This window comes from Chelonoidis abingdonii, chromosome 4 (assembly GCF_003597395.2).
Source record: "Chelonoidis abingdonii isolate Lonesome George chromosome 4, CheloAbing_2.0, whole genome shotgun sequence".
In the NCBI taxonomy this organism is placed as follows: Eukaryota; Metazoa; Chordata; order Testudines; family Testudinidae; genus Chelonoidis; species Chelonoidis abingdonii.
Genome location: NC_133772.1, coordinates 24,455,972 through 24,482,118, shown reverse-complemented (window position 1 = coordinate 24,482,118; position 26,147 = coordinate 24,455,972). Strand labels below are relative to the sequence as shown.

At 52.7% G+C, this 26,147-nt stretch overlaps 1 protein-coding gene across 1 annotated transcript in view; it reads right to left on the bottom strand.

The window, feature by feature from the left end:
• The window catches only part of LGR6 (leucine rich repeat containing G protein-coupled receptor 6), a 118,620-nt gene that overhangs the window by 27,594 nt on the left and 64,879 nt on the right, over window positions 1-26,147 (bottom strand). The window contains exons 5-10 of the mRNA XM_032791871.1: window positions 11,480-11,548; window positions 8,003-8,074; window positions 6,845-6,916; window positions 5,618-5,686; window positions 4,497-4,568; window positions 1,297-1,362 (exon numbers count right to left, since the gene is read on the bottom strand). Of these exons, the coding sequence (XP_032647762.1) occupies window positions 1,297-1,362; window positions 4,497-4,568; window positions 5,618-5,686; window positions 6,845-6,916; window positions 8,003-8,074; window positions 11,480-11,548 (420 nt within the window). The remainder of the gene's footprint in view (window positions 1-1,296; window positions 1,363-4,496; window positions 4,569-5,617; window positions 5,687-6,844; window positions 6,917-8,002; window positions 8,075-11,479; window positions 11,549-26,147) is intronic.

Genomic DNA, 26,147 nt, shown 5'->3' with positions numbered 1-26,147 from the left:
GGCTGATGGAACCATACACTCCCCATGCACTCCGGGAGGTACGATCCTTCATGGAGCTCTTCTCTGCACTGCCCACAAGACCACCTCGTATTCGCAGCCCAGTCTGTCTCTAAGTCACACATTCAGAAAGGCCAGAGGAGCCATTCTGAGCATCTGCTCTGACCTGCTGCTTAACCTCACCCAGGGATCCCTGCATCCAGCCTATAACTTGGGTTTGAGGTAGCGCAGAGTTTCTAGATAGAGACACCTGATCTTGCTACAAAGACTCCAGCTGATGAAGACTCTACCCCGTCCCTAAGGGGAATCCGTGCTTCTCAAGCAATGCCACCTGTCCTGCTGTGAGTGGGCATCCTACCCTCCCTTCCTCTTGCCTACTGAAACACATTCAAGCATCTCATCTTCAGCTGTAATGCTTTGGAGGACTCACCCTCAGCCCTCATGTCTGCCTGCTTCTCTACCAGGTCTCTGTGCTGTTCCTGAGCATCTCTTGGTTCAGGCTGTCTGGAGACTCAGGCAGACCTCATGACATCAATTACACTCAGTTTCTATTTTCAAGGTTTTTTCCCCAACCATGAAGGCTAGACACATATCATTTTAAATGAAAGCTCTGGTTGCAGAGCACAGCTCTACGGCAAGTGAGTGAATTCCACAGCCAATTCTGCAGCTGTAGAATCACAGGATATCTGGGCCCAAGGCAAATTCAATGGGATATAGATACCTAACTCGTTTAGGCCGTTTTGAAAATCCTAACCTTAGTTACCATGGCAATAGGGGTCCTATTAATGCCATCGGCTGGAATAGATCAGGGGATGCTCAGATGGGGAATTAAACTTTGTATGAAGTTAAAGCAGAGCTGAATGCAATCAAGCCCTTCTTTCTCCTCCTGGGGCTGGGATCTCTCCAGAGAAGGCTCCTTGTGGGTTAAGCTCTTTGGGGCAGGGAGCATCTCCTTGTTCTATGTTTGTAACCACCTAGCACAACAGGCCTTGGCCCATGCCTGGGGTGACTATTCCACATAATAACACTAATTCTCAGTGCACCCTGGATGGTGCTGGGCCCTTAGCACAGCCCCCCTCTTGCTTATTTCAAGGGATCTGGGTCCGGTGTTAGTGAACTGAACTTTTCACCCCCAACATAGATTTGAGTCCTGGCAAAAGCCCAGCTGAGTTTTTATCTCCTTGGATCTGGATCTCCCATGCCTTGCTCAGTCCCTCGGGTCTCCTCCGAGCCAGGATCGCCTCAGGAGGGCCCCCCATCCCTGAACCAAGCTTTGAAGGAGGGAATCTCTTGACTCACATTTCTTCCAGCCGCTGGCACCTGTGGAAACTGGGCAGCTCCTCGATTTGATTGTGTGAGAGTTCGCTGTGGGAAAGGAATGCCACAGACATGGCAGGAGATTAAAAGCAAAGCAAGCCATCCTGAGAGCATTCTTGGAAAGCAGATATTGCTAAGGAGGGGAGCAGACTGACCTCGGGCCATGCAGCTGGGGAAAGCAGGAAACTGCGGCACAGAGGCAGATCCGCTCAGCGCACACCTGACACTTGGCACTGATTTCCTCCTTCATTTCCTTGCATTATGCACAGATTGCTCATGGCTCACCCAGCCCCAGCGCAGCTCCATCTGTCACGTACGAGCTGCTTCTACCGCTGGGGATTGGCTTTTCTCGTGGGGCAGGGCTACGTAGCTCTCCCCACCCAGCCCCTGCCCCAGAGACAGCAGCAACATTTGGGGATGCCTTCATGAAGCCTTCCCTTTGCACAGGCAGAGCAGGGAATTGTTCATGTCAAAGCTCCCTTCCTGCACCTGGGGATGGATGAGCACGGCAGATGCACTTTCAGAGCCAGGAGACATGTGAGCTCATAGGATAGTCAGAGTGGTGGTGGTGCCTGATCTCAGGCACTGCACATGCACCAAGCTGCACCACTGGCCTGATCCTGATTTTTAACTCTTCTCTGGGAGGACGGCATGTTCAGCGTATCATTCCAGCCAGTGCAGGATGTTCCTGCCTGTCAGCTGCATCTCCCCCATCCCAGGACATCATTCAAAACGTGATTCCCCTCCCAAGCCCTCGCCGGGGCATCTGTGCCCCACACTCAGGGCAGGCTCCAGCTTTTTTGCCACCCCAAGCAGCAAAGTGGGGAAAAAAAGATAAAGCCGCGATTGGCGGCACTTTGGCGGCAGCTCTACCGCGCCACTTCATTCTTTGGCGGCAATTCAGCGGCGGGTCCTTTGCTCCAAGAGGCACTAAGAGGCACCACCGAATTGCCACTGAAGACCCGGATGTGCTGCCCCTTTCCATTGGCCCCCCCAAGCAGGGCCGGCGCTTCCATTAGGGGATCCTAGGTGGTTGCCTAGGGCGTCAGGATTCGGGGGGTGGCATTTTGTGCACTCCCCACGGGGTGCACGGGAGCTTCTGGTTCCGCTCCCGTCGTGCTGCCGAAGAAGGACCTTCTGCTGACGTGCCGTGGAAAACAGCGGCAGGCAATTGAGCAGCTCAATGACTGCCGCTGTCGCCTGTGGCATTTCGGTGGAGGGTCCTTCTTTGGCGGCGCGATGGGAGTGGAACCGGAAGATCCCACGCGCTCTGTGGGGAGTGCACAAAATGCCGCTCCTCAAATTCTGCCTAGGGCGCCAGAAACTCTGGCACCACTCCTGCTCCCAAGCACCCGCTTCCTTCACTGGTGCCTGGAGCCTGCCCTGCCCACACTGCACCAGTCAGCAAGCGATTGCCGTCAACCCCCCTTCACACTGTACAACCATTAGTCCTTATACTTTGTACTTCTATGGCACCGTCCAGCCCAGAATCTTAACCTACTTTACAAACATTAACTATGCCTCCTGTGAGCTATTTTCCTCACTGTAGAGGTGGGGAAACTGAGGCATAGAGTGATGAAGTGACTTGCCCAAGGACGTACAGTCAGTGACAGAGCCAGGCACAAAGTTCCCGAGTCCTGACTCCTAGCAGGTTCAATTCTTAATTCAGCCACAGGCTTCCTGTGTGACTTTGGGGCAGTTATTTAGTCTCTTTGGGCCTCAGTTCTCCATCTGTATGATGGGGCGAATAGCACTGTCCTGCCTCACAGGGATATGTGAAGATAAATACATTAAAATTGTGAGGTGCTCAGATACCATGGTGATGGAGGCCAGAGAAGTACCTTAGATAACGAGAGAACTGGTCTCCTGCTTTAACCACTAGACCACTCTACCATGCCACACAGACATTGACCCTTGCTTTGTCTGACCTGAGATCACTATAAAAAAGGGAGACTTAACCAACAGCCTTTCTGTCTCCCATCAAAAATGAATAGAATTCATGGCCTGAGGCAGAAAAAAGGCACCAAGGAAAATATTAGCGAATGAGGCAAAACCATCCAGTTCACAGAGGAGAGGAAAGCATGATTGGTAAAACTGGTCAAAAATTTTCTATCCAAACAGTTTTTCAACCAAAAGTGGGGTTTTGACTAAATGAAAATTTTCACAAAAGTCTCTGCTTTTGGTGGAAGATTTGGATCCTTTTTTTCAAAAAAATCCCCAAATACCTGAAGACTGAAACAATTTGGCCAAATTTTTTTTATTCAGAATTGCTACCATGGTGCCGCCAGTTGCCTGATGTTCCCATTCTCCTCTATGATCTGTGTTCCCCTGCCAGACCAGGTTTCCCACCATTCACCATAGCCAGGGACTCCCAGAATACACCACAGCGGCTCAACAAGAAAGGAGACCAGGGTGCATCATGGGAAATGTTGTCTGGTCAAACAGGCCAGCTCATAGAGGAGAACGGGAGCATAAGGCATCAGCACTAGAGTCCCAAGTGGCACCTTGGCAACATTTCCAAATCAAAATTTCTTTCTTTATTTTATTTTTTTGCCAAAAGTTTTTCCACTGAATACGTTCAGTTTTCAATTTTTTGCTAAAAAGTTGAAATTTTCCATGGGGAAAAACCCCCACTTTCCAACCAGCTCTGGTGACGGTCACACATCGCATCAGGAAAGTCTTAGGGACTGATCCCCCTCTCACTGAAACCAGTGACCATTGCTGGGGTCACTTCTGATTTACACCAGATAAGTGAGAAGTGAACAGGCCCAGATACCCTTAATCAGTGCTGCATTGTAGGCACACAGGGGGACCCCTCGCTCCGCCAGGAGTTGTGCCTGGTAGGGCTCAGAGGCCTTGGTTTGTTTGGCACAATGCCTTGTGCAAAGCGGGTAGGATTCCCCCCAGCCCTGCAGTAGGTGTGCCATTGGCACCCGCGCAAAGCAGGGGCAAAACATGGCCACGCTGACTTGGAAGCACTTCGCACCCACTCCACTCCGCTCTGACATTGGGGCGAATAGCACACAAAGCCTCAGAGCAGAGAGACGTCAACCCCAGCATGTGTCTTATTAGCTAATGTCCCGGAGCCCAGAGCTGCCTCACTGGGCGCTGTGCTGGGATCAGACAAGCACACCAAAGAGTGGGGCAGTGAAATACAGTGGAGCAGCGTGTGTGTTACTCACAGGATTCGGAGGCTGGGCAGCTGCTGGCACATTCCTCTAGGAAGCAAACGGATCCCTGCCCGGGTCAAGGTCCTGGGGGTGTGAAGGAGACAGAAGGGGCTATTGAGAACTTGGCATGCAGACAGCCCAGCCCTCGCTGGGGGAGGACGGAGCAAATGAAAGAACAAAGCACATGGTGAGAAGTTAAAGGTGACTTGGTAAAAGGGAAGATGGACCCTGCACTGGGCTGGGGGAGGGGAGGGATTAGTTTAACACGCCCAGGGGCTCATGGATTGCTTGGTTCTACACCTAACTTGCCAATGGGCTTCTCCTTGGAGACTGTGGAAGGGGAATGTGCTGATCCCACAGAGCACCTTTCATCCAGGGATCAGGGCTGCACAGTGGGGGAATCTGAGGCCCTGTAGAAATGGTGGGAGGTTCTGCAGTGACAGCGCGATCCCTGTTTGTGGAGCTCTCTGATCTCCTGGGAGTGTCCTGGAGAGAAGGATCCTGGGACTGATGGGAGGTAGCTGGCCTTACAGAATGGGAGGAGGGGGAGGCAAGCCCAGGACAGAGCATTGCAGGGAAGGCTCATCCCTGGGAACCTGGGCTTCTGATGGCCCTGGGTCGGGTTCTGGGAAAAGGAGGGCACTGTGGTTAAAGCTGAGCTGAACTGGAATTCAAGGCACCCCCAGGGGAAGGGTGCGCAAATTTCAAAGGCTGCTAATTTCTCAGCCTCTGGATTTCTTTGCCCCTTCCTTCCGGCTTGCCATACACCTACAGGCAGCGCAGCCCCCACCCCCCACGGGGAATGACGTGGTAGCACTGGAACTGAATGGCTGGTGCTGGATAAAGTTTCTGGAGAGCCATGTGGGTAGCTGGCTTTACAGACCAAGTGGGGAGGAGGTGGCGAGTCAGAGAACAGAGTGGCAAAGAGACACATGGAGGGTAAAGGTGGGGGACTCCAGGACGAACGACTGTCAGCAGCCGCAGAGAAGAGCCTAGATGAAAGGCAGTGGTGTCTCCCGTGGTGTCTAAAGACCCTGTACTGCATAGCTTGGTAAACGCTTCTCCTCCAAGCCCATGCCCAAGCCTGGAAGGAACACCACGAGGCATGTGGAAGAGGGAGACTTGCCACTCACAGAATTTCTAGGCTGGTGGTTCCTTTAAGATCTGGGAATTCTCTGATGTCTGTTGCTCCGTTCAGTGACCTGCAGAGAAGGACGGACAAGCTCAGGGGAATCATATGGAAGATGAGCAGAGCAAACTGGAAGGAGCGAGGGCAGGCGCTGGACCTTCCAAATCCCCTCTTCTCCAAAAGCTTTGGCAGCTGACTGGTGGTGGCCCAAGCCTAGCTAGGAAGGTGGGAAGAACCCCAACCCCTGAAAATACCTCTCCCAGGAGAGTCCATCACTGGCTGGGGCATGGAGCAGGGCACAGATGAATTGAACCAGGGACTCAGATGTTTACTCTCCAGGAAACTTGGCAGGGTCAGAACTCCCCCTCCAAACCCTGACATTCTTGGCAAATTGCTTCAAACAACAACAAAATGATGCTAGGGGATCTCCTCCAAGTTCCCTGGTGCCTTTATCCCAGGGTCCTAAAGAATGCTGCGTGGTTCTCGTTAGAAGTTATTTTATTAGCTGGAGCATATAACTATGCATCCAGCGGCTTTGTGAGGCTTGTAAAGAGAGCACATTTGAGGTTACCTCTGCCACGGGCCCATCTGCTGTGCACCAACGGAGGAGGATTGGCTGCAAAACACCCCATGTGGGGGCATGTCTGGGTCAAGATGCACCATACAATGGCAAATGGTGCCAGAGGAGATGTGGGCTAATGCCTGTCAGGGGGAAAGCGGCTGTTTCCAGTTGTGACACGCTGCTATGACAACACATTACTCAGTGTCTGAGCTGTGAGCCGCTGTCCCTTTGACGCCTCTGCCTGGCAGCATGGTATTGCCAGGGCCGGGCAGTGCTGCACAGGGGTGTGAGACTCGGCACACGGAGAATGTAGCAAGTTAAGGAGTGTCTGTGGCTCAAGCGAGGTCATGGTGGGAGGCACACCGATGTTTGGTGAGTGGGATGGTTCTCCAGAGAGGTGCAGGGACACTGGAGAGGCCTGGGGGGCTAGCAGCCAGGCCCTGCCATTCTTGCAGTGAGAAAGGAGGTTGCTTTGAGTGACCATGGACACCTGGGTCATTAACATGGGCCATGCAGAGCTCTGCCAAGATCCCCTGGTGAAGGTACTTCCAGACACAAGGGCTTGGAAGGCAAACGGGGAAGTGGGCTGGAAGATGCCCAGTCTGCTGGCCCCGGAGGCTTGGATTGCCAGTTGTGTTACCTCTTTAAGGACCCGAGTGATGAACTTACAGAGTGTGCAGCTTTGGCAAGAACTGGAAAGCAGACTGTCCAACAAACTGGATGGGATTGTCATAAAAATGGCTGCAAAGGAGACAAATACTCAGCTTAGGTTACCCTGTGTGGACTGGAGGAGATGCTAGTATTAGTCCAAAGCAGCGGATGTGACCAGAAATGGGCTGTGCAAGAGATTCCGGCAACCTCATGGTGAGCCCACCTGCTCCAGACCATTCCTGCCTAAGCTACGGGCTCCAATCCAGGCTGGGCACTGGAGGGAGGGCCCTGTAATCCTGCTGCATGTGGGGAAGTGCTCTGTAGCCCTGGCTTTGCCTGGTGGGCTGCAGGTGCCTCTGTGAAGTCCCATTACTGCTCCAGAGCCACGACTAGAAGATGCATGACACAATGGAGCGGCTCCCCTGTGAAACCAAACTGCTGTGCATGCTGCGTGGAACGGGGCTGAGGGTCGCTTTGCTTGGCTCTGATTTTATTTTCCCATCCGTCTGAGCGGAGCACTGCCAGAAGGTGGGATTCCCTCGCATGATGTACAGCATCTCCCCGTCAGAGCTTCCACAATTCATTGCCAAAAGTGTAGTGGAGGAAGCAAAGGGAGGAAGTGCCTGGAAAACCTGCATGGTGGGATGGGAGTGGTGCCAGCAACCCTCTGCATCCTACCCACGGGCCTTCACATCCCGCTGGGTCTCGGGAGGTGATTGTGGCCTGCCGAACTGGCTTGGTTCAGCCCAAGCGCACAGCACAGCTATCACAAACAAGTTCCAAGCAAGGGCTCTAAGCATCACCATGGGCCAACATCTGGGCAGGCGTGGAGAATTCCCTCCCCCGCTGTGTGTTACACACAGCAATACCACTGCCATACAAATGATCCGTTCATCTCTCCGCCTCTGTAAGGGCTTCATGTGAGACTGGAATCATCAGAGCTGGGGTTGGGGGGGACACATGGGAAAAGGAGGGGGTTAGAGGACAGGAAGGGAAGAACTAAGAGGCAAACCTTCATCTTACATTAGGGTCCTTCTTTCATCCCATCCCCCCTTCCCAGCATATTTACATCAGATGACGACCCTGGGAAATGGTGGACACAGCCTTCAGCCAGTGACAAGAGGCTCTGAACTCCTCATACAGAATGAAGTAGGAAAGCCGATTCACATCACTTACATAGTTTGGAGTAAAGGATTCCCAACAAATGCCTTCTCTGGAATAGCCTTGATGTTGTTGTTATGGAAACCCCTGTTGGAAGAGAAAGGCCAGGAGGTGACTGGGTCAGAAGATGAGAAAGGAAACCTCCTTAAAAGGGGCAGAGGATTTGAAACACAGAAAGGATGCACAGAGTTACAGATTCCAAGGCCAGAAGAGACCACTGTGATCATCCCATCTGTCCTCCTGTAGAACACAGGCCAGAGAACATCCCTACTATGATCCCCAGAGCAGAGCTTTTAGAAAAACATCCCGTCATGATTTAAAAATGGCCACTGATGGAGAATCCACCATGACCCTTAGGATGGGATCAGAGCCTTAGGCGTGGTCTATGCCTAAAATTAGATTGACCTCACTGTGTTGCTCAGGGCTGTTCAAAATTTGTCCCCGAGTGCTGTAGTTTGGTTGTGTTGACGTGACTAGCTGATGGAAGAATTCTTCTGTCAACCGAGCTACCCCCTCTCGGGGAAGGGGATTAACTATATCAAGGGAAAAGCCCTGCCGTTAACATCGGGTGCTCCAGTGGCCCAGCTGTCGTGCAGACTCACCCATAGACTCTGTCTCACCCGTAATGCCACTGAAACGAATGTAGAAGGAGCATCATCGACAGCCCTGCTGCATCAGACTTAGGGCCTGATTCTGCTAGCCTTGCTCATGCTGAGTAGCATGGCACGCCGTGAATAGCTCTACTGAAGTCTGTGGGATTACTCCTGGATCGAGTGTCTGATTCTGGGAGCACAATGAAAGGAACGGGCCCATTTTATGCCACCTTATCTAGCCAAGGATTTTAGGTTTTTTAAAAGTCTCACCATTACGTCTGTCCAACTTTTAATGACGTTTGTAGACTGTTTGTGGTACGGCTGGCTTGATGAAGGGCTGGCTGTAACACTTCCTGGCCGTGCCCAGGAAACCTTTTGCTTCCCACCTTGTCACAGATTGGGTAAAGCCCAGGAGGGACCCCTGTGATGCTCCAGTCTGCCCCCAGCCTAACCCAAGCCAGAGACGCTCACCCAAGGAGTCCTGCGCTGAGTTCAGCATTGTGTGGATGAGCTATAGGAGATAGCTGAGAACGAACCAGCCAACCTCTGAGCAATGGTCAAGCCAGCACATCCCCTGGGAACCCGTTCCAATGGTGCCTCTTGTTTCCACTCTGATTTCAGCTTCCAGATGTTGGCTCTAGCTCTGCCTTTGGCTCTCGGGTGAAAGTAACAAAAAGGACTTACTGGCCGGAGTCCTGAGTGGGGGCGTGGCGTTAACCGGAAGAGGTGTTTAAAGGCCCTGGGGCTCTGGCTGTGGCTAGGAGCCACAGGACCTTTAAATCACCCCAGAGCTACCAGCTGCAGAGGTGGCTGTGAGCCCCGGGTCGAAATAAAGGACCCAGGGCTCCATCTGCCATGGAGCTCCAGGCCCTTCAAAGCACTGCCGGAGCTCCAGCGGTGATTTAAAGGGACCGGACCTCCCCACAGCGGCTGGAGCCCTGGGACCTTTAAGTCACTGCCCGGGAAGCCGGTCCAGTCCGGCATGGCGTACCAGCTCTTGCCATACTGGCTTACTTTCACCTCTGTTGGCTCTACTATGAGAGATCTTCCTCCTACCCAGGGAATTCTTCTTCCTCTGGCCAAACAAATTCTATCTCCCACCCAACCCTTCCTCGAAATACTAACGAGGCTGCCTCTTGTCCCCATGCCCCGCCCCCACATCACCACAAATGAGCGGCACAGCCTCAGTGATGATAAATAACCAGGGAACCAGGGTTTTCTGCAAAATGGGCTCATCCCTGTCTCAGGTCCACTCCCGGGCACTTACATGGACAATAGTTCTGCCCCCTCGTGGAGCCACTGACCAACTGAGCTGGTGACCCTGCCAGCAGGCTGGGCGAGCACAAACATTCCCTTTGCTCTGCCGGACAGTGATGTGGCCACCGTGGCCTCCCTGAAGCCACTCAGTGAGCAGCCCCTCTCGCTGACTCTCCCACACATAGGCAAGTATATGTGCAGACGGCGATTCTGGGCACGGGTGTGACCGGTGTGGCCGAGAGGGGGCTGGCATAGCATAGGGCCACTAGGCTGTCGCAGCAGGAGACAAAGAACTGAGCGGGTGATATAGAGCAGGAGTAGGCATGGCAGGAGGAGAGTGCGGGTGAGGTTGGGGCGGAAGATGCTTGGGATAAGAGCAGGGCCGGCTCCAGGTTTTCTGCCGCCCCAAGTGACAAAGGAAAAAAAAAAAGCCGATTGGTGGCACTTTGGCGGTAGCTCAAAGAGGAAGAGAGGGACTGAGGGACCTGCCGCCAAATTCCCACCGAATACCTGGACGTGCCGCCCCAGTAGCGGATGGAGTGCCGCCCTTTGTACTGGCCGCCCCAAACACCTGCTTCCTTAGCTGGTGCCTGAAGCCAGCCCTGGGTAAGAAGGAGAAAAAGGAAAAAAGGGGACAATAGCACAGATCATATTGATGGGACGAACAGGCTGCCGCATGCCACCACAGCTCTTGGCAGCCAAAGGTTGCTCCCAGAGCTGGTGCTGAGAGGGACAGACACATGCACGTGGTAGGCTGCAAAGGCAAGGTGTATGTCCAAACAGTACAGGAAGGACCCTCTTTGTCTGTTTGTCGGGGTTGGGCCATATTGATCCTTCCCCCAGGCCCGCCGGTCAGAGAAGAGTCATCCTTGTGTGGTGCGGACACCCAGAGGTTCTGTGGGTGCTAGAGGAAGCTGTAGACACTGCTGGGGCTGAGAATAGCAGCTACTGCAGGGGGTTGCCTTATAAGTGCCAGGCTAACTCCAAGGCCTCTATAGGCCCAATCCTGGGGGCGGACGTCAGTGAGAGCTGGGGCTCTAAACAAGACTAGGTGGGCGAGATATACTGTGGGGGAGGGACTAAGGGGTCAGTCACAACAGCTTAGGGTCTGATCCAAACCTTATTGATGTCAATGGAGCATCTCCCATTGACAGGAGGTTCTGTAAGGGATGATCTGGTGGTCCCTTCTGGCCCTCAACTCTATGGCTGTAATGGGCTTTGGTTCAAGTCCTTAGCCAGGCCTATAAGGAGGCCAAGGCCAGTCAGCGCTGGGGAGCTGTGAGGCCGGGGGGAGTGCGCATCCTTGCCTCCTGGCTCCATGTGGGCATGCCCTGGTGGTCCCCCCCCACTCCCCGCATTCTGCCAGAGGCCACATCTGTTAAAACCCATCACTGTTGGCCTTCTGGTGTCACAACGGAGAAATGCTCTTTCCTTGCTAATGAGGCCCCGTGAGGCATGTATTGCCACGCTGGGGAGGAATGAGCTATTTTAATGGGGATCACAGAGACAGTAGGGAGGAGTTTGGAGGAAGCGCATGAAGGCTTGGCGTGGCTGCTCTCCCCAGTCCAGGCCGGATGCGGCCCTGTGTTGGTTACTATCTTGTCGTGAATTCAATTGGAATGCAATAAATGAGAAGTCTCACAGCTCTTGCAGGCGGCCTAGCGTCCTGATGGCTAGTGGGAATTCCAACAGCTTGTTATAGTTGAGGTCCCTGAAAGAAAGAGAGGAAAAGCAGTCATTAAGGCTGCTGTAGGAGCTCAGCGGAGCATGTCCGTGCTCTGGAGGGATGGAAACTTGGTTATTAAGCATCGGAGATGGGTTTTTCCAGCTGTGCTGATCCAGCCACCAACGTCTGGAAACAACACACATTCCTGCCGCAGGAATATTCCCAGCTAGGGGCATTGTCAGGCATGGGCCAGGCCAGGCTCTGGCTGCCTAGAAGATGTGCCTGTCTGGAATCCTCATCTCACCCCCTGCCCCCCAACATTCCTCAGCATTGGCCCGAGTTGGGCTGATTCACTATCTTTACTGTGTCCGATCCCCCTGCCCGCCCCTCCTGGAGTCTTGCGCTCACATGCTATTATAGTTATAGACATTTGCCGCGTGCCCTCCGGGGCCACATCTGGGCATGTTTACAAAAACAAGATACAAACAGCAGCTGCCGTTCCACCTCTCTGCTCCCCATCTTGCAGCCACCAAATGTGGCATGCAAGGAGGAGGGGATTCCAGAACAGGGGGCCATCCAGCGGGAATGCTCTGCTGCTCGCCCCCAGGTGCTCAGCCCAGCTAGCAGTAGCATTAACTCCTGAGGCTCATGCATTTGGGACGGGGATTGGACATCCTGGGCTGTATGTGGAGGTGATGCGCAAGGATGGGGGGTGGTTAGAGACTCCTGGAGAGCTACTGACACTTGTTGTGCACGGAGCGGGGGGGGGAGTTTGCATAACTGACTCGCAGAGGTGCTAGATGGAACTTACAGCAGGGGGTTGATTTCATTTCGCTCGCACCATCCCACATCCTCCGGTTAGCTGCTCATCTTGCTACACTCTTCTGAACCTCTCATCATGTGAGATGCCCTCTCTTACCCTCCCTGGGCATCTGAGTGGCAGTGTGAGCGGTAATGCGGGCGTGGGAATTGCAGGTTAAATTGTGGCCAGTGGTTGAGCCTCTAATGGGGTCTGAACTGGTGTTGTACATGGCACAGGGAGAGGGGGGGCATAAGGTATAGTCACACCAGCTTAGCAGCTGATCCAGCTCTACCGACATCAATGGAGAGTCTCCCATTGACTTCAGTGGCTTTGGCTCACTTAGACTCAGGTCCATTTCATCCATCTTCTAGGGACCCCTCTGCCAGTCCATGTCCCACCCATGCCAGGTCTGCTTCCTGTCCCAACTCCCTGCTGAAGCTGGGATTGCCTGAATCACAATGGGAAGAGATTAGGGGTTGGGGGTGGCTAGCAAAAGTGCCAAAGACAGGAGCAGATTCTGCCCCTGGAGAGGGGAGTCTGTCCTGGCATTTCAGCTCTGGCAACGGGGCTTTAATGTAGCTGATACTCTCCGTGAAGAAGCAGTTCTGCCTTGAGCTGGTATAGTCTAGTCCTACTGATCTCTTACAGGCCAGGGCACTGAGAGACCATAGCACTGAGCATTGCAGGCATGCATAGCATGACTCCTTTCTACTGGCAGGTAACTCCCTGGATTTTAAGAGGTGAATCCCTTGGAACATTAGAGTAATTACTGGCTCCTGCAGATTACTGTGTAATTACACGTAATCATCCCTGAAGTAATTACATCAAACCTGGATTGTGGGTTACAAGACAGAAAGAACTATGAATTTACAGCAATGAACTGTTATTTGCTGCCTAATTACCTGTTAACTCCCACCCCTTAGGTCCCCACTGGGTAATTACCCTGTAATTCTCCTCTGGCCCCCACCCCTACATGGTAATTACCCTGTAATTCTCCTCTGGCCCCCACCCCTACATGGTAATTACCCTGTAATTCTCACCTGGCCCCGCCCCTACATGACAATTACCCTGTAACTCTCCCCTGGCCCTCCCCTACATGGTAATTACCCTGTAACTCTCCCTTGACCCTCCCCTACATGGTAATTACCCTGTAACTCTCCCCTGGCCCCGCCCCTACATGGAAATTACCCTGTAACTCTTCCCTGGCCCCGCCCCTACATGGTAATTACCCTGTAACTCTCCGCTGGCCCCGCCTCTACATGGTAATTACCCTGTAGCTCTCCCCTGGCCCCTCCCCTACATGACAATTACCCTGTAATTCTCCCCTGGCCCCTCCCCTACATGGTAATTAACCTGTAACTCTCCCCAGCCCCTCCCCTACATGACAATTACTCTGTAACTCTCCCCTGCCCCTCCCCTACATGGTAATTACCCTGTAACTCTCCCCTGGCCCCGCCCCTACATGGAAATTACCCTGTAACTCTCCCCTGGCTCCGCCCCTACATGGTAATTACCCTGTAACTCTCCCTTGACCCTCCCCTACATGGTAATTACCCTGTAACTCTCCCCTGGCCCCGCCCCTACATGGAAATTACCCTGTAACTCTCCCCTGGCTCCGCCCCTACATGGTAATTACCCTGTAACTCTCCCTTGACCCTCCCCTACATGGTAATTACCCTGTAACTCTCCCCTGGCCCCGCCCCTACATGGAAATTACCCTGTAACTCTCCCCTGGCTCCGCCCCTACATGGTAATTACCCTGTAACTCTCCCTTGACCCTCCCCTACATGGTAATTACCCTGTAACTCTCCCCTGGCCCCGCCCCTACATGGAAATTACCCTGTAACTCTCCCCTGGCTCCGCCCCTACATGGTAATTACCCTGTAACTCTCCCTTGACCCTCCCCTACATGGTAATTACCCTGTAACTCTCCCCTGGCCCCGCCCCTACATGGAAATTACCCTGTAACTCTCCCCTGGCTCCGCCCCTACATGGTAATTACCCTGTAACTCTCCCTTGACCCTCCCCTACATGGTAATTACCCTGTAACTCTCCCCTGGCCCCGCCCCTACATGGAAATTACCCTGTAACTCTCCCCTGGCTCCGCCCCTACATGGTAATTACCCTGTAACTCTCCCTTGACCCTCCCCTACATGGTAATTACCCTGTAACTCTCCCCTGGCCCCGCCCCTACATGGAAATTACCCTGTAACTCTCCCCTGGCTCCGCCCCTACATGGTAATTACCCTGTAACTCTCCCTTGACCCTCCCCTACATGGTAATTACCCTGTAACTCTCCCCTGGCCCCGCCCCTACATGGAAATTACCCTGTAACTCTCCCCTGGCTCCGCCCCTACATGGTAATTACCCTGTAACTCTCCCTTGACCCTCCCCTACATGGTAATTACCCTGTAACTCTCCCCTGGCCCCGCCCCTACATGGAAATTACCCTGTAACTCTCCCCTGGCTCCGCCCCTACATGGTAATTACCCTGTAACTCTCCCTTGACCCTCCCCTACATGGTAATTACCCTGTAACTCTCCCCTGGCCCCGCCCCTACATGGAAATTACCCTGTAACTCTCCCCTGGCTCCGCCCCTACATGGTAATTACCCTGTAACTCTCCCTTGACCCTCCCCTACATGGTAATTACCCTGTAACTCTCCCCTGGCCCCGCCCCTACATGGAAATTACCCTGTAACTCTCCCCTGGCTCCGCCCCTACATGGTAATTACCCTGTAACTCTCCCTTGACCCTCCCCTACATGGTAATTACCCTGTAACTCTCCCCTGGCCCCGCCCCTACATGGAAATTACCCTGTAACTCTCCCCTGGCTCCGCCCCTACATGGTAATTACCCTGTAACTCTCCCTTGACCCTCCCCTACATGGTAATTACCCTGTAACTCTCCCCTGGCCCCGCCCCTACATGGAAATTACCCTGTAACTCTCCCCTGGCTCCGCCCCTACATGGTAATTACCCTGTAACTCTCCCTTGACCCTCCCCTACATGGTAATTACCCTGTAACTCTCCCCTGGCCCCGCCCCTACATGGAAATTACCCTGTAACTCTCCCCTGGCTCCGCCCCTACATGGTAATTACCCTGTAACTCTCCCTTGACCCTCCCCTACATGGTAATTACCCTGTAACTCTCCCCTGGCCCCGCCCCTACATGGAAATTACCCTGTAACTCTCCCCTGGCTCCGCCCCTACATGGTAATTACCCTGTAACTCTCCCTTGACCCTCCCCTACATGGTAATTACCCTGTAACTCTCCCCTGGCCCCGCCCCTACATGGAAATTACCCTGTAACTCTCCCCTGGCTCCGCCCCTACATGGTAATTACCCTGTAACTCTCCCTTGACCCTCCCCTACATGGTAATTACCCTGTAACTCTCCCCTGGCCCCGCCCCTACATGGAAATTACCCTGTAACTCTCCCCTGGCTCCGCCCCTACATGGTAATTACCCTGTAACTCTCCCTTGACCCTCCCCTACATGGTAATTACCCTGTAACTCTCCCCTGGCCCCGCCCCTACATGGAAATTACCCTGTAACTCTCCCCTGGCTCCGCNGATGCACATGATGATGCTATCCCTAAGTCTGAACCACACCAGGTCAGTAAGAGAGCTCCCTTGTCAATCAAGGATGGATTGGTTTGACCCATTAAAGCCATGCATTGAGCTCATGGGTCAGTACATGTAATGGGTCAGTTTCTCCATCAAGTCTGTTCCAGGTAAAGTGTCTAGGACTAAGTGGGCTGGCTCTGTTGCTCATACTGCTTGTTACAGGGTGTGTGTGTGGGGGCATTATCATTATCCAACCTATGGTACTTCGCTGGCCTTTATCACCAGAGTATCTGAGCACCTCACAGTCATTAATATATTCACCCTCACACAACCCCGTGTAGCAGGGCTATTGTCACCATTGTACATATAGGGAAACTGAGGCACAGAGTGGCAAAGGGGCTTGGCTGAAGTCACATAGGAAGTCTATGGCACAACAGGGACTCTCAAATTCTATGCTAGTGCGCTTGCCAGTGGACAAGCCTACCTCTCTCACTTAAAAAGTTTCAGTCAGCTAATAAGGGAGCTGAGAAGATACCATGTGGCTTATGTGGCCAATGACATATCACGGAAAACAAATAGGGAGGGATTCCCCACCAGGCAACAGATAGCACAAGGTCAAGCCACTGCTTCAGTCCTGCTCCAGCCTTCGCAGGTCCTAAGTGGTGGCTAAGCTCCTGCATGGGGGTTTCACCCCAATGAACAGCCGGTATGTTTGTGAGCAGTCAACAGGAGGAAAATGCTTCCCAGCAGAAACCAGGCTTGGCTCCCGGATGAGTCACTAGCAGAAAAAAAAGCACCTCAATTTGCAGCCAATATTATTTGCAAGGAATAATTCAACAAGCTCTAATATTTGCTCCCTCTCTTGCTCTGAAATTGTATTTCCTTTCCAATTTATTCCCCTCTCAGGCAGTCTATATTACACAGGCTCCCTTCTCTTTCATCAGCAGACTAAACATTTTGTTTGTACGTCAATGTGTCTGCAAGTATGTACAGGAATAGTTACTCCCGAATAAATACACCCTTTCTTCCCAACACTGCAGGCATCTCTGGATTCCCCTGTCAATACTTGGCAGATACAGGGTGTATTGTATTCAGCAGATACCTCTGGGTAGACGAGCCACTCCTGAGCTCTGCCATGTATTGTGCTGGCAGGGAAGCTGAAGCAGACCCAGGTGCAGTCGTGCTGTTCTGGTCTGACTGGAGGTAACCCTGGGCTGTCTGGGAGAGATGTTGGACTCTTCTAAAGGATCCTGCTATCTTTTGTCCCAGTGTTTCCCAAGAGCCTCCGTCCTGGAAGAAGAAACCAATTGCATCTGCCTGCACCTCCTCTATGTAGTGTTAGAGGCCTACCCATCTCGATGTATAACCACCCCCGGCCCCTCGACTGGTCCATCTCTGGGGTGCACCCCACTATGGAAAATGCTGATCCACACTGAGTTTCCATCTCACTCAATTTAGTGAGGCCAATAAGCAGAGAGTTATTTTCACTTCCACGACCCCCCGCTCCCACGTGGGGCCAGTTCCTCAAGTCCTAACTCAGGTGTGACTCATACCTCACTCACGCAAGTCTGCCTATAACTGCTGAGAAAAACCTCTAGACTTGCTTTTCAGTGAGAAGGTCCCTGGCATGGGAAACCCTGCCTCTGCTCCTGTAGAGGGCAAATAAGCACACACTCCCTCCTCATTGCTGGGAGTACTGATGGGTAAGGCTACAATTTAATCACAGGTATTTTTAGTAAAAGTCATAGACAAGTCATGGGCAAGAAACAAAAAAATCATGGCCCACAGCCTGTCCATGACTTATACCATAAATACCCCTTGAATCTTGGTTGGGGGATCTCTGGCGGCACCAGCAGCTGGGGACAGGCCACCAGAGCAGTGACTGGTGTGGCTGGCCCCAGGGATGAGGCTGCTCCAGCAGCAGCCAGTGTGATTGTCCCCAGGACCACCTGAGCAGCTGCTTGGGCAGTCTCGGGTCAGCCACACTAGCCATTGCAGAAGTCACAGAGGTTGCAGAACGTCATGGGATCTGAGACTTCTGCAACTCCTGTGACCAACATGGAGCCCTGCTGTTGGGACGCTGATGACCTACAATGAAGGCATTAATCATATTGGCAAGAACGTTGGCCAAAGAGGACAGGTACTTCCCAGAGTCCTCAGCTCAGGAGCTGCAGCAGTGATGAACTGCGTGGGAGGGAGACAATGCTGAATATTCAGTGACATTAATTCTGCAAAGACATGGCAGGAGATCTGTCTCCATACAGATAAGCCCAGCATCTGGGGGCAATTCCATCCCAGATCTAATGCCACTGCCTTTGTTCCAGGGATGAATTTGGCCCATCTTGTCTAACCTGTCTTGGTTTTCCTGTGGGTGACAGAACTTTAATTCTTCTCCTGGTTTGTCTTTTGGAAAAGATGGACTGGGTGCAGCTATGGGGAAAGCCTGGGCCTAGGAGAAGTCAGTAGGAGTTTCAGCATTGACTTCAGTGGGTACACGACATCACCCACAGAGTCTCCAGACTTAAAGAGGCCCTTTTTGTAGAGCCAGGATTGGACAGACACTCAAGGAAGTCACCCCTGGCTGCGGAACTGGGGCCTTCCTAGCTTTAATCTTCCAGGGATCTTGAGCTGTGCTTCTAAGAGGTACAGAACAGAACGTACAGCCTGAGGGGAAGGGAGTGCTTGGGGGTGGGGGTGCGGGGGCTGGATGTCAAAGGTACAGAAGCTGCCCCCAGGGTCACTGGCATCTCCACAGTGCTGTGTGCTGTGACCTCACCCCCAGCTCCATGCCAGGCTTGTAGTGGGAGCCTCAGAAGGCAGCACTGATATGGTTTCCTTCCATTGTGCCTGTGCTGGGGGGATCCTTCCTTGGCTGGATTCAGAGATTTTGGGGCCCCTTTATGCTTCTCCAGCCCTGTTATGTGGTATAAAGAGAGCAGAGAAGGGAATCTCAGCCATGTTTTCTAAAAACTGATGGAAATCTAGTTCAGTGACACATCCTCCACTCTGAGCTCAGGTACTCAGGTACCATGATGCTGATTTCAGTATAAAGACAAGAGACAGACAGATAGATGGATGGCGTGTATGGAGATAGATTGATAGACAGATAGATGTGGTGTATGGGAAGAGTGAGAGCGCGAGTGATCTTGTCCTGTAGTGACTGATAACAGCTGGCTGTGTCATGCAAAAAATCTTTATAAAACACCCTGTGAAGTTGTTTTCCTCCCTCAGTATTTAAAATTTGTTCAGAATGGTTAATAATTAGTTCTCTAAAGTTTTTTCTCATCTTCACATCATTGGGTTTGGTCCTTGCAAAGACATGGGGAAGGCTGCAAAAGCCCATGCTTGCCACCAGGTGGCACTGGGTGCTGCCATGGCTACCTGGGTTGGCCAAAGCCTCCTCCTGGCTCAGGGGAGGGAGAAGCGACCTTCTTGGTTTTGCCAGGTCTGTATTCAGCTTCTGCATATCACCCACTGTATGAGCTGGGTGCTCTCTGCTGGGTGGTGGGCGGCTTTCTCCTTACAGCCCCAGCTGGGAGAGGAGATACCATGCGCACCCTGTCTGATGGGAAGATGCCGACACACCATCCCTTTCCCATCCTCCCCAGCACCGCACGAGTTGAGCTCCACGTAAGGAATAAAGGATGCAGGCCTCACAGGAGGGTGTTTTGCCCACGATCAAGGGCTTTGCAGAGCCAAATTGGCCTGCCAAGCATTATGGGGAATGGCGTGTGAGAGATATTATAATAAAAATACCACTTCTTTATGCCGAGCTCCAAGACACCAGCTCCAGCCACCGCACCTGGACTTTGAAGGGGATCGTGTCTGCTCCTTTAGTTACAATCAAAAGTGCTTAAAGGTCACCCCCTCTTCCCACCATCTGCTGGAGCCATAACGAGCTGAGCGGGACATTATTTATTATTAATATTATAGAGCCCCTCTAGCTTCAGATTTGCAAGATCTCAACCAACCCTGTTGTTTACTTAGAAATAAAAGCAAATTGACATCAGTGCAGCCCTTATGTCAGATAGTAACTGCCAGGGCAATTTGAAACTGATGATGCGCAGCCTGGAACTATTAATCACTTAAAATAGGCCAGAAAAAAAGAAAAAAGGGGAGGGGGGAACAAGATAAGCGCAGCTCAATTTTCTGCCTGTTAGAGGCTATTAGTGGTTCCACACAGAAAGCCAAAACCAAAAATTATATGGAACTATAAATTCTTCCATGAGCCACAAAACACCACACATTTGCTGCTAATAAACCTACTGATGGAATAAGATTAGAAACTGGAGGTGAGAGGTTTGCTGGTTATTTCAGCCCCACTGCAAAGTCCAGGATGTCACTAGAACTTCCCAGAAGTCTCCATCAGCAGACAAGGAGACTTAGTGCAACTCCAGACATGCTTCTAGCAAGTTATGGTGGTATGTGCACCTAACTGGCAGCTAACCAGACTGAGGGCAAATTGGGTTACCAGTGGTGCTTGCGGCCCTGCTTATGGTGAGCAAATCAAGCATCACTAATTCATAGATTTAAAGCCTGAAGGGCCCATTATGATCATCTGCATAGCACAGGTGAGAGAATCTCACCTGCATCAAACCCATAGCTTCCAGCTGAGCTTTGAGAGAGAGACACCCAATCCTGATCCAAAGAGTGAATAACAAGAAAGATTAGGATGCCAGCACAGGTGGTCTGCCCACACCGCATGTTGGCAAGCATCAGCAAAGCTTTGCTGATACAGTGCAGAGATGCCTACTTAAAGGTGTAGTCAGTGCCACTGCTCCATAGGCTTTAGAAAAACACAAAGGCTCCCTTCAAAATGCCCAGGCACCTTGTTACCATGGGACTAAACACTGAGCTGACTGAAGGTTCAGGGCCTCTGCTCATTTCATAGAGGCCACCAAACCAACATCTGATGACAGCAACTTTGGGTCGCAGGCAGCCACAGCCAGAGTTGAACTGGCAACCAGGAAGTAGCCCATTCCTGGCCCATCCAGTCCCATTAAGCCGCCAGCAATGATGATGATTTCATATTTATGTTGTGGTAGCATCTAGAGGCCACAGTTAGTTTGGGCACCATGGTGCCAGGTGGTGAGCGACAGTCAAAAGAACATAACAACGGCCATAGTGGGTCAGACCAAAGGCCCATCATCCTATCTTCCGACAGTGGCCAATGCCAGGTGCCCCAGAGGGAATGAACAGAACAGGTAATCATCAAGTGATCCATCCCCTGCCGCCCATTCCCAGCTTCTGGCAAACAGAGGCTAGGGACACCATTCCTGCCCATCCTGGCTACTAGCCATTGATGACCCTATCCTCCATGAACTTATCTAGTTCTTTTTTGGAACTTACTGGCTAAAGGACAAGATGTAACAGGTGCATGAGATAAACCCAGAGGGTCAGGGTGGGAAATAGGGTAAAATAAAAAATTGGCTGTTGCCAGGTCACAGCCGGCGGGGGGGGGGGGGGGGAGGAGGAGGAACTGGACCAGCAATCACAGCCCGCCCCTGCTGAGCCATTACTGAAGTCTTACATGTGCACTGGGGGAGAAGTGAGTTTATCCCCTATTGGCACCAACAAATGCTTGGTGCTCCGCAAACACAGAATGCAGGCTGCACTGGGAGGTGCTTTACCATGTGTCAGTTGGCCTGGCTCCCTGCTATTAAAAGAAGCGAGTCTGCAGGGTGGAGAATGGGACTGGCTGTTTCTCACCTGAGCAAACACTTTTCCCTCTACGCAGAACACAGCAAACCTCTGGCAGAGCAAGCACCCAGCGTCTGGCTTTGGGGAAAGCTGGTCAGAGCTCCCCAGAGCCAGCTTCTTGGCTAGTATGAAGCATTTCTTCCATCCAGGCATTTATTCTTACCAGCCGTGCATGGAAACAGCCCCATCTTTGCCTCGCGTAGTATTTGCGTCACTGTCCAGGGGTTTACACAGGATTGAAACTTATACTGGAGGGGGAAGGCATCTGTCTGTAGCTCCTGCCTTATCCATCTCCAGCTGCCAGTCCCTCTCTAGCCGGCCTCTGTTCCCTATTTAGAGATGTAGCAGTGCCCAGAATGTGTCTGCTCCAACCAGTGTTTCTGTCTGTTCTGTAACAGATGAAGGTACGGAATTAAATATGTTTTCAATTCCAACTGATTTATTTAACAAGCTGGACATAAGCCTTTGAGAGGTGGGCTCTCGTGGGGGGTCCCGCAGACACAAGCACATAGCACTTACAAGACACAAAGGCAATTGACCGCAAAGCACAAAGCAATGGGGATCTCAGTGATTCAGCTCGCAGACTATAATCGTGTGGCGAATGATGGGGGCTGGGCAGTGCCAAGCGCTGTTGGATTCTGCCATCCTGAGGGGCGTGAGCTCAAAGCCTGACAGCCCGTTGGTCATTTGTGAAATGAGTTAGGGATCAGGGGGGCTCATACTAACCCTTGTTTGTGCAAATTACTAAAACACTGCACCTTGCACTGCACTCTGCTCAGGAAAGGAAGGTCAGGGCTGGCTCGGCAGTGGGGGCTGCGGGTTGGGATTGAGGGGTGGGTGTGCATGCAGAACCCTGAGCTAGAGGGGGCTGTGGGGCAGGGCTGAGACACTGGCAGAGCTGTGCATGAGGAGCCCAGGACTAGGCTAGCAGGGGGCTGCGATTTGCGACTGAGGGGCCTTGGCAGAGTTGTGTGTGGGGAACCCAGGCCAAGGAGAAAAGAGGGGGCTGCAGCGAGGGACTGAGGGACGTGGGCAGAGTTGGAGGGAGGGAGGCAAGACTGGAGTAGCAGGGAGATTGACACTCAGGAGCAAGGTGCGTGGGCAGAGCTGCGGGTGCAATGAGAGATGCATGGTGAAACCTGTCTGCCCACAGCCTACCTCTCTCTGGTACCGCTCTGGCCTGCGCTGACTCTTCCTCCCTTTCACGTTCACATGTTCTGGGAACAGAGGGCTCATTCCTCCAGCGTGAGCAGCTGCCCTGAGTCAGCCACTCGTTGGCAGGCAGCGTTGAGGCCATCAGCCTGCGCAGGGCTGGAGGGGAATTCCAGCAAGATAAAGCACAGGGGACAAGGAGCCACGTCAGAGCAGCTCAGAGTGAAGGGCATCTATGGGGAGATTGTTGGTCTTGGTCTGGTCGTTATGAGCTCAGCAGCTGGAGAGCTGGGAGGCTGGGATGGGGTGACGCTAGTGGATGGATGGAATAACACTGGGGAGTTGGGGATGAAGGGATGGGACAATGCTGGGGGGATGGGATAGGGTCACACATGGGGGTGGGATGATGTAAGGGAGTTGGAGGGGATGGGACGGTAATGCTGGGGAGTTGGAGGGATGGGACCGGGCAAGGCTGGGGAGTTGCGGAGATGGGACGGGGGTCACACTGGGGTCGGGGGGACAGGACTGGGTTCCTCCGGACCAAAGGGGGAAAGAAATAGCAATGAGAGTGAGCAGTTACCCCTTGGGATGGGGATCATCATCCTGAACTCCCACATGGACCATCTCCACCAGCAGGACCAGCTCAGGGTGGAACACGTGACCCAATGGGTCAAGCTTACTGTCTCCAGTGCTGCTTGTGCCATAAGGGGTTCTCCTTGTTCCCAGTCCCCAAATATTGCATATACCTTGGGGGCATATTCCAGAGCAAAGTGAAACTGGGGCGTAGCCCAGCTCCCTCTGAGTGGACAAAGGAGCGTTGCCAAAGATCCTGAGGCAGGAGAGGTGTTAACGGCCCTGGATCAGCGAAGCCAGAGGCTCAGTCTGTGCCCTCAGATATGTGCACATGCCAGGTTGGAAGCAAAGGGCCCATGGAAATCAGAGACGGGACAGATGGAACGCTCAGCAGGAGCGCTCCCAATGCTACAGTGCATTCTCCGGTCAGCTTCCTCCGCTCTCACTCTCGTTATTAGTGGTTATTCACACAGCCTCCAGGGTGCTGTGCCCGGCAGGCAGTGGCCCTGAAGACTCACCCTGTACTAGTGGAAGGGAACTCCCTGACAGGTGGCCTGTCTCTCTGGCTCTGCTTGCATTTCCCCTGTCTCTATGTCACCCTATGCCCCCAAACTGCCCTGCTGCTAACAACCTCTCTCCAGCTGTACCCATGACAGAGCAGATCACTAAACCAAAGTCTTTGTCCGGGGGCCATGGGAGATGAATGCTTCACTTTTCTAGGTGCGCAAATTGCGAGGCCCTCCAGGACTGATTGTCAGGAAATGCTGAGCACCCACAGCTCAACCTGGACCTGACGAGGCCACTCAGCACCTCTGAAAATCAGGCAGGAGAGGTCTCAAGTTGGGGTTGTGACAGATCTGTCATTAACGTGCAATAGCCTGGAGAAACCTTATGGGCTTTTGCCCTAGGAATACACATGCTTGCAAAGGATACACTGTGTGGTGACCTATTACTGGCACAATTACACTGCGTACTGCCTGAGGGCAGAAGTGAAATAGATCTGCTTAGACCGACTGTCTGTTGCAGGGAATAACCCAGCGAAGGCAGGGAACTCTTTAGCCTAGAGATACCCTGGTCAGAAGGGAGAGAGAGCTGTGGGGCTCCACTGCAGAAAGCTGTGCACAGCCCACAGATTTTTGACTGCATGTTGCAGGGATCCTGACTGTGCAGTGGACGCTCTAGTGCTAGACGAAAGAGGCAGCTGCATAGGGTGGCGGGTTTCTGGGAGAAGCAATTTTGTTTTTGAATGCTCTGTCAGCGAAGCTGAGGAGAGAATGAGATGATAGCTGCTAATGAGTGCTAAGAAATGTAGTATCTGAGAGGATAGCGCATGCTCCCCACCACTACATGCTGCAAATCCGCACATGCCAGGAACCAGGGCATGGAGGGTTAGGCACATTGAAGTTTTGCAGACTGTCTAGAGCTGCATCTGCAGATTGTGCACGGCCCAGGGGTCCCAACTGTGCACGGCCCAGGGATCCAGACTGTGCATGGCCCAGGGATCTCGATTGTGTATGGCCCAGGAATCCAGACTGTGCTCAGCTCAGGAGTCCCAACTGTGCATGGCCCAGGCATTCCGACTGTACACTGCCCAGGGATTCTGACTGCGCATGGCCCAGGGATCCGGACTGTGCACTGCCCAGGGGTCCGGACTGTGCACGGCCCAAGGACTATGACTGTATGCAGTCCAGGGGTCCCGAGTGTGCATGGCCCAGGATTCCCATACACCACTGGGGAAGGCAAATTCTGCTCTAGTGCCTGGGCATCCTTTGGCAAACGGCTTCTCCCAGACAGTGACAAGTGTCCCATGTTCCTGAAAGGGTTAAGTCAACCCTGTGGGGGTCTCGGCTGGAAGATTCCCAGCTTCCTCCTTCCTGCTTTCATGGCCCAGGGCACATTCCCCCCCCCCCCCCCGCACCCCAGAAAATCTAAACATTCAGCAGCATCAGTAGGTTCCAGCCCTACTTTCTGCATTTCCAAAGCCCGTCTAATTACCCACATAATGGGAGCAGCGCGTTGTGAAAGTCTGCGGTGAGGGCACTTCCTGTGAGGCAAGGTTAGGCAGATCTGACGCCTGGGGCCAATGGGTTTGGGATCAGCCCTTTCGGGAGATGTTTTTAATTTATGAACATTATTTTTTTTTAAATGAAAAGGCTTTTAAACAAGGGAAGGTTTGTTCCCTCCAAGTGATTTATCTCCCATCTGCGATTAGAGGAGGAAGTGTCAGGGACTGGGGAGCTGCAGAGATGGGGAACAAGCAGGTCACCCCAGGCAGGTGGGATGAAGCTTAATTGCCGGGCGCTGTGTACACTGCCCCGTGTTCCATGTTGGGTGGGAAACACTGATTCAAAGTGCTGGAGAGGCACACACCAGTCACCGGCTGTAGGGTTGCTGTATTCTCCAAACCAGTGAGGAGTCCTGGGTCCAGGAAAGACCTCAGCATCCTGGGGCTTCCACGGAGGCACTGGTGGTATGGTCAGGCCTGGGGATGGGGCAGGAATGGGGCAGCTACTTAATGCATGACTCTCTGTGGCCTTCTACAGATGGGTGAAGGGACAGCCCCACCACCAGTCCTGCAAAGCGTTGTGTGGTCCATGCTAGCGGGTGAAGGGAAATGTGCTTCAACAAGGGACTGGTGTGTGTGTACATGGGGGCTGGGGAATGCGCATGTGCATGGGGATGCATAGGATGCGTGCCCATTGTGAACGCCCTGGAAAAGCTACGCCCATATGTTTGGGGACGGTGGTTCCAGCTACAAACTGACCATGCTGTGCTAAAGTGGCTTCATACTGCCAAGGGGAACAACAAGAAACTTCTTTGTTGGAGTTTAGCTCTCCAAGATTTTGATTTT